This window comes from Cynara cardunculus (assembly GCF_001531365.2).
Source record: "Cynara cardunculus var. scolymus isolate 2C chromosome LG 5, CcrdV1, whole genome shotgun sequence".
Lineage (NCBI taxonomy): Eukaryota > Viridiplantae > Streptophyta > Magnoliopsida > Asterales > Asteraceae > Cynara > Cynara cardunculus.
This window is the reverse complement of record NC_037532.1, coordinates 22,242,769-22,251,913: the sequence shown is the minus strand read 5'-3', so window position 1 is coordinate 22,251,913 and position 9,145 is coordinate 22,242,769. Positions and strand designations below refer to the sequence as shown.

The following is a 9,145-nucleotide window of genomic DNA, read 5'->3' as shown; positions in this document are numbered from 1 at the left end:
TAGCTGCATGAACTGTCATCCAAAATAGAAAATGACTAAACACCCTTTTATTATTAGTTAAATAATAAATCAATCTAATTGAGTTGTGATTAACATATGTTCTCACATATATCACAATATCTAAGGTCCTCATTTAGTTAAATATGGGACCTACATTGGTCTCTTTCTGTATGTATGTATGTATGTATGTATGTATGTATGTATGTATGTATGTATGTATGTATGTATGTATGTATCATGTATGTACACACACAGAGAGAGAGAGAGAGAGAGAGAGAGAGAGATTTCTTTCTTTTACAAATCCAATAACTTGTAAAAACTTAGAAACTTGTCTTCATATGTTGTTTCTTCTATGACCAACACACATGAAAATGTAGTGTTTATACATTATTGTTCAATTTGGAAAACAATCATGATTGTTTTTTCACACGCAAACCACTCCTGAACATTTATAAGCACTGCATTTGTACACGTATTATTTTATCTATGAAACAGCACATGAAAAATCAGTTTATAAGTTTGTAAGATTTATTGTATTTGTAAATAATTATGTGTATATCCATACTAGAAAGATTCTTAGTCTTTAGATGATATTTTATTTATTTAATAATAATAATAATAATAATAATAATAATAATAATAATAATAGAAAAAACATTGCCCTTTAAATACTTTTTATATATTTATCTAACTTCATCATCATCTATTTTTACGTACATAAATTTGCTGAAGTTTCATTTATGATAGACACGAATAGATGCAAACATAAATGAAAGTAAATAAGGTTCATATTCTTATCGTTCTTGTAAAAGAATATGATTAATATCATCGGAACTCAACGTTATACGTCTCATGTATACATCAAACAATAAAGAAACAAAAAAACATGTTTTTACATAAACAAAGCAAAAAATAGCATTGAGATTTCTCTCCATTTCATATTACAATTTACTAAAACAACTACAATATCAAAATGTGTATAATCAACGACAAAACAAAACAATAATATCAAAACAACAAATTCAATTAGCCAACAATCGAAAAAATCACGAGTCGCTCACGATATCGTTCAAAGCGTTCTGTTCTTGGTCTTGCTGTTGCGATCCACTGGAACGACAAATCTCTTCAATATGGTTGGTTACGTCTGCCATTCCCGGCCTCTTATCAGGATACTGAGCACAACATTCGATCGCCAATTGCAATAACTGAACCATATCATCTTCGACATTYTGATMCCTKARYARCTCRAGGTCAAAMACCTCGGARGTCCACTCTTCTCGGACCACCGATTGGACCCACCTCGGAAGGTCGACCCCTTCTTCGTTCAAAAGAGCATGGGTCGGTGCTTTTCCTGTTAACAACTCCAACAATAACACTCCAAAGCTATACACATCCGCTTTCTGGGAAACCTTGCGGATATCCGTGACCTCTGGTGCACGATATCCGTCGACACGGGTCGGTGTGGAGCTGGGACCCACAAGCTGTGCGAGGCCAAAGTCGGAGACACGAGATTCGTAGGATGTCGTCAAGAGGATGTTTGACGATTTTATGTTGCCGTGGGAGACCGTTGAGCCTTGTGCGTGTAGGTACGTGATTCCACGGGCAGCTCCGAGGGCTATCACGGAACGCGTTTCCCAGTTCAACGGCGTTCTACTGGCCCCTCTGTTTCCTGTGGCACAACAAATTAACAGTTCATAGACATTCTATCACCCAATATTTTCATGTCAAAATTCCCAAATATTGTATATAAAGATACAGGAGCCATTTTCGACTCAAAAATTAATGCAAAATAGCTGTTTTTCACCAATTATGGGGACAAATCCACAAATTGACATATCTAAATCTTCTAGACTTTTCCCGCAAGATGGTGGGCCGTATCTCAACCGAAAAGCAGAAGCCTTTGGTTTCCGGACCTTATTTGCATATAGTTTTGGTAGCCAATTTACAGATCATTTATGTTTAAAAAAATAGGTGTTTGGACATCTTATAAATTTGTGCAGGGAAATGCTGAAACTCAACTACCCCATTAAATTAAACCCCAATCAAGATGCTTTAATCTCACTTCAATACCAAAGGACAGTTGTGAAAATGACAGTTGACCACCCACATTCTAATTCAGTACTCAAAATTACCAAACTTCAAGATCCACAATTTCTTGCATAACCAAATGGGTTGTTTCCATGATTCAGGACCATCATCTTTCGATCAAAAATGCATCACAATTCAATGAGTTAATTAGCATTTTGAGAACATGCTTAATGATTCAAACCCATATGCTTAATTGAATGAGGAAATGGTATAGTGAGTTGCATGTCATATTAATGGCGGATTTGAAGAAAAAGTGAAGTGATAATTTACCATGTAAGAGTGCAGATAAGCTTCCCATGGGCATGTAATCATAAACCAGAAGCTTTTCTTCACCATTGCAATAATAAGCTCTTAATGGAACCAAGTTCTCGTGATCCATAGCTCCCACACCTTCGATTTTCTCTCTGAATTCCTTATCCGCCATTGTTACATCCTTCAACCTTTTCACGGCCACCGGAAAACCCATCTCCAGCAACGCCTTATAAGCAGTACCAAATGTGCCTTTTCCCAGAACCTCCGCGGATGCTCTGAGCAAATCATCCAAATCGAACTTAGCTAGATCCTTGTTCTTCTTGAAGAACACCAGTTTCTTACTAACCTCCCCGGATTTCCCCTTTGCACCACCGGCTCCACCGCCGACTGCCGCCGTTAACGATGGATACCCACTTCTCGAACTGTCAACATTCTCGCTGGCTTTCTCATGGGGTATCTCAACTTCCACTTGTTTTGCCACGCCCAAATCCTTCGCCCGCGGATCCTCCTTCTGCTTTCTCTTCTTACAACACAAAAAGAATAAAATTAGCAGGATTAGCAGAAGAGCAAGTACAGATCCTATGACGATGCCGGCAATGGCGCCGCCGGAGAGCTTATTGGATGACCCTGATCCTGATCCTGATCCTGACCCTGACCCGGGTTCTGATCCTGACCCGTTACAAGCTATTAGCGGACCTCCGCAGAGGGAGTTCCCGGAAAAGGAGGAATCGGGGAAAACGGAGAATTTCGATGGAATCTCGCCGGTTAAATGATTGTTGGATACGTTGAATTGAGCTATATTAGTTCTTGTGAGATCAGGAATTGAACCCGTTAATGCATTGTTCTCCAAATACAATGTGGCTAAACGGGTCAAGTTATTGATCGAATTTGGGATGTTGCCCGAAAAGTTATTGTTGGCGAAGCTAACCCTAACGAGATTCGTAAGAGGGGAAAACGAATCGGGTATGGGGCCGGAAAAGAGATTGTTCTGAAGGTAAAGGTTGCGGAGGTTACCGAGGGTGAAGATATCGGCGGGGAGTTCACCGGTGAGGGCGTTGTAACGGAGACTGAGGGTGGTGAGTTGGGTCAAATTGCCGAGGGTATTTTCCGGCAGCTGGCCGGAGAGACCCATTCCGGGGAAGTGAAGCTCGACGACACGATTGGTTTTGTTGTCACAGAATACCCCCGGCCATGTGCAAGGTGTGGAGGGTTGGGAGATGTTCCAGAGGATGGATCTGCCACCGACGGCGGAGCGGATGGCAAGGATGGCAGACCTGTCGGCGGCAAGGTCTGGTTTGCCGGCGATGAAGAGAGAGAAAAAGAAGATGAGAGAGAAAAAGAAAGGGTTTTTCTTCATCTTGGAGAGAGAGAGATGGTTTCAGAGTGGTATGGCAGTAGGAGTAGAAGAAGAAGCCAGTTTATTATTCTATCACGAACTACTCTCTTTCACTTTCTCTCTACAATTCCAGAGAGAGAGAGAGAGAGAGAGAGAGAGACGGCTTCTGATTGGTTGTAGGGTATTCATCAGAAAAAGTTGGACGGAGGTGGGAGTCCAAATTTTGAGAAAGATAGGGGGCAAAACTTTTGGGTAAAATGTGAGAATTGAGATAAGGTTTGGGAAACTAAGGTGACGGTTGAGATCGGTTATTTTAGGTGTTTTTTGATTTATTTTAGTTTGATATTGGTGATAAGTTAAATACTAGTTTTTGGATGAGGAAAAATAAAACTGTTTATATTGGTGTTAAATTGGTAATAAACAGTTTTTGATAAGCTTATCAAAAACTGTTTATTACCAGTTTACCATTTTAACCATGTTTTATTAATGTTTGTTAATTATTAATCTTATTGATATAATTTTTTGTCAAATAAATTATTATAAATGATGAAAATAAATTTTTACATGTTAAAAAATCAAACAAGTCAATAATATAGAAGACTGTCTTTTTTTGTCATTTTACATATATAAGCAAAATTTGTCAAACACTAAAAAACAACTTATCATCTTATTGTTTTTTGGTACCGCTATAAACTAATCCAAACATTTTTTTACAGAACTCCGGTTTGATACTACATAAGTTAATAAACACTTTTACAAAAAAAAAAAAAAAAAAACATAAGTTGTTTTAAATAAGCAATCCTAAACACCCCCTAATTAAAACTGGATTTCTAAAGGTGTGTGTGCGATGTTGATAATATCATTTTTAAAATGAATGTTGTAGACTAAAATTTGAAGTCGTCTTCTAAACAAATTTTAGGAAAATATGTGTTATAACAACTCATTAACATTAAAAGTTAATGGAGAAGTTGAAAACAATCTTAGAACCTTATACTAATTTAAGTTTTCTAATTATGCTCTAAAACGGTGTTGCAATGTACTCTATAAATTTTTTACTAACGTTAGTAGTTTGTTTAACTTGAAATCACAGTTTTAACTAAAATATCATCTAAAGTGATAAAGTCACGATTTTAATTTTTATAACAAATTTAATTGAAATCTCATTTGAAGTTATGAAGAAAAAAAAACATTCCATAATATTAGTGAAAATTTGAGCGATGCGTAAGTTATAGCAACGATAGTGGAAGCTCAAGATGATGCATAAAGAACCAAATCACCAAACTAAAATAATGTATGTTCCCTCATAAAACAATAAAATTAATATCTATTGGGGTCAATAACCCACATATCAGATATTAAACTGATAAAAACAAATATTACATTTCCAACCTTGAGAGTAATAACACCAAGATGACGGATAAATAACTACATCATCTAGTAGTATAATGTGCATTCTCATATAAAAAATAAAATACCAAGTAAGCTGAAGAATCATATATTATATATCAAACTGAGAACATATAATATACTTGATTTAAACATAAAAAACATAAGATTCATGACAAATATATAAACTAAAAGCATGTACTATATTTGATCTTAAGCAAAAGGTCGAGATTCAAAAAAAAAATGTTTGTTTCATTTTTAGTCATTTTTTTGTAGCAATCTCTCTCTTGCCACTTTCATTCTATCATCTAATGCGGGATGTAAGCAATACTGAGAAAAAAATTGATCATTTTCTTTTTGTATCCACCTCCCACATGTCTTTTTCATTATTTGATCCAATGTGAGATACAAATAATAATGTGAAAAAAATGATTTATAATGCTTAGAAGTTGTCACTAGATTATTCATGATTATTACTTTTACATAGATAAAGATATAAAAATATAGATTATAGATATATAAATATTATTTTTACAACTATAATTTTTACCAATTTTATGGTGTTGATTTATCATCAACTTTAAGTTATTTTTTATATTAGTTTTTGGTATATTTTTTTTTATAAAAGATGGCTGTCCAAAAAACAGGTCAACCTAAAAGTTGTACAAACTCTCTTAATTTTGAAAGATATCTAACTCTTTTTAAATATTCACTTATTTTGTATTATTTGGTTGATTTTGATTTCAATCATGTTATATATTTTGTATTATTTGTTTGGTTCCTCCTTTGATATATTATATTGATATTAACATTGATTGATGATTGATCTCAAATTTATATTTTTCTTCTTTCAGATACTTACCTCCGTCTTCAAATATATTACATTCTCATTGACTTGTGACAATACCGTAACATGTTGCTTCTTTATATATAGACTTATTTTATTTTACTTATAATTATATAATCAAGTTTAGGTATAATAAATGTAATTGTAGATTAAATTTCAGTTATAACAAATTAAAACAATCAATAAATTGTTCGTTATATTATTTTAAAGTTTTTAATTATAAAATATATATACATACATACTAGGTTTGACCCCGTGTATTGCACGGGGAATTTTAAATGAGAAAAATGAGTTGAGACTTTTCCTCAGGTATAAAAGAAAACTCTTAACATTAACTCTGAAACACAAAAAATCAGAGTTCTTTTGTTAGGCTGGAAAATAATTCTAGATTTTACTCTGAATAACAGAAATTCAGAGTTGTCTTCTAAGTTTATAAATTATCTATGAGCATAACTCTGAGTCACAAGAATTCTGACCTTTTTATAACTCAGAAACATGACACGTGTCCCCAAACTATATAACTAAGTTTGGAATAGAACAATTAAGAGTTATGTTTGAGTTTATTTTGATTTAGGGGCGAATCCTCTAAACGACCGGATCCGGGGGCAGAGCCCCCGGTGGTGGGGTCAAGTTTAGTTATAATAAATATAATTGTAGATTCAATTTCAGTTATAACAAACTAAAACAATCAACAAATTGTTTGTTATATTATTTTAAAGTTTTTAATTCAACTAGTACGGGAACCGTGCGTTGCGCGGTTAAATGAGTGCTTTGATTAATGATGTGAGGATTGTCTATGTAAATATATATTAATTGTTAATAAAATCATTAACAAATCATATTCAAATAATTCGAAAAAGTTAAATAAAATATAGTTAGTGAAATTTTAATACACACACACACACACACACACATATATATATATATATATATATATATATATTGAGTTTGTTTAGTAATAAAGTTGTAAAACTAAATAAAATGAGTAATAATAACAACGAAAATATTAAGAAATCTGACACAAACTTAAGAATAAAAAATACTACACAAAGATATGTTTCCTTCAAAGGATGATGTACATGTACCATTTTTCATCTTCAACACAAACCTTGACTTTAAAAACACAATAGTGAATGGACCAATCATACGATATGTAAAAAATCGCATACCAAACTTAAAACTTCAAATCTTTATAACCCAATAGATAAAATTATAATGCAATCAAAATCATAACATGAGCGTACATAAAATTATAATACGACTAAACTTACGATAAGAACATGCTTAAAAATATAATCCAATCAAAATCATGATACAAACATATATAACATTCTAATACACTCTAAATAACAAAACAAACTTGCATAAAATCCTTACTTTTGATGATAATCAAAAATTTCCACAACCCAAACTTGAAAAGTTCAAATTTTCAAGACTTGATATATAAACGTTAAAGACTTCGAAAACCTGCAAACCAAAAAACGTTCAACATAAGTAAAAATTACATGGTGAACTTGAACATTTTTAATCTTCACCTAATACATAAGAGTTATAATGCAAACAAAAATCACGATACAAACATAAATAAAATTATAATGCAATCAAAATAATAAAACAAATTAATATAAAATTATTACCTTATATTGCAACCAAAAAAACAAATATTGAACTTGAATACTTCTTCAAAKCTTCATGACATAATRCATAAAAACTATAATGCAATCTAAATAACGATACAAACATACATAAAATYGTGGGAAAAGTGAAAAAAAAAAAACTATGAAGATTATCAATAGTAAAATAGAAGAAAAACCAAAGAACATGAAACTTCTTCAAATCTTCATGACATGATGCATAAAAACTATAATGCAATCTAAATAACGATATAAACATACATAAAATTATGGGAGAAGTGAAAAAAAAAATATGAAGATTATCAATAGTAAAATAGAAGAAAAACCAAAGAGAAAAAAATAAATTTAGAGATGTATAAAATAGAGATATAATTTGAGAGGGTGTGAGAGATAAAGATAAATAAATAGTTGTTGTGTATAAATAGTTATTGTTGATGAAGCTTAAATTCGAAAAAAGTTTATCATATCCTGTGATTATAAAATATTAAAATTCTATTCGAATTTATATGATCAAATCGTAAACACAATTTATATGATCCAATCGTAAACACAATCATATCCTATGATAACAACACATCCAACAATATTGAAAAAGAAATATGTAATAACAAATCACATTTTTTTAATGAATATAATTTCTACATACCTTTTAAAATATTTGAATTCTTTTTCAACTCTCACATTCTTCAACCCTCACTAAAGGATTTTATATGATTTCATTTTGTTTATTATTGAAGCTTTAAAAAATAAATTTCATTAAGAAATAAAAGAAAGTAAATGGAAGAACAAATCAAGAGTTGGAGGTTAAACTTGGGTATACAAAATTACAAAAATAACCCGTGTTAATTATGAGCTATACATTTTTCATCCAGGGGCAAAAAAGTATTTAACATATTCAACATATAAAAAATCAAAAAAATGAGAAAAAAGATAAGAGGGGTTCTAAGCATTAGAAGATGTCACCTCATTACCTTTGATTTCTTTTTTAATATATACTAGTTGTGTATTCGCGCAATACGGCGGGAGCCATAAATTTTAACGATTTTGAAGTTCTACTGATTTTATAAGATAAGATTTAACGATGATATGGGTTACAATTGGTCTTTATATATTAATACAATTTGAATAAATAATAGTTATGGTTCCAATTACAGACTATCGATGAAAAAAATTGTATGACAGTTTAAAATTCAATATATTTAAAATCCAACATATTTAAACGACTCCACAAATGTATTCGATTTACAGCAAGAGCAAAGAACCAAGAAACTTGAGTTTTAAGATAAACACTCAAAACCAATAAAGAAAACTACAAATTTGACAGATCATAAGCCATGAAAAGACAAAAAAAGATGGGTTTTAGAATGAAATTTCAATTGCTTACCCTCTTTCTTGTCCAGAAACTCAGATTAAGGTTGAATTAATACATGTATATATATATTTCAAAAAAACCCAAGAACATATTAATTCAAAATATATTATACAACAATTTGGACAGCCTAACCCCAAAATATATAGTATATATATAAATAAATAACTATAAAAGTATAAATCGTAAATATTAAAAATAATTTTTCACAGTATATATAATATATAATAATA

General features: G+C 31.5%; 1 protein-coding gene across 1 annotated transcript; it reads right to left on the bottom strand.

Moving 5' to 3' along the window:
* Nucleotides 1-835: 835 nt before the first annotated feature.
* On the bottom strand, nucleotides 836-3,697 carry LOC112513142 (probable inactive receptor kinase RLK902). The gene is made up of 2 exons (XM_025119303.1): nucleotides 2,359-3,697; nucleotides 836-1,669 (listed from the first exon to the last, which is right to left on the bottom strand). The coding sequence occupies exons 1-2, from the start codon at nucleotides 3,695-3,697 to the stop codon at nucleotides 1,047-1,049; spliced, it is 1,962 nt and encodes a 653-aa protein (XP_024975071.1). The 3' UTR covers nucleotides 836-1,046.
* Between the last annotated feature and the right edge of the window lie 5,448 nt (nucleotides 3,698-9,145).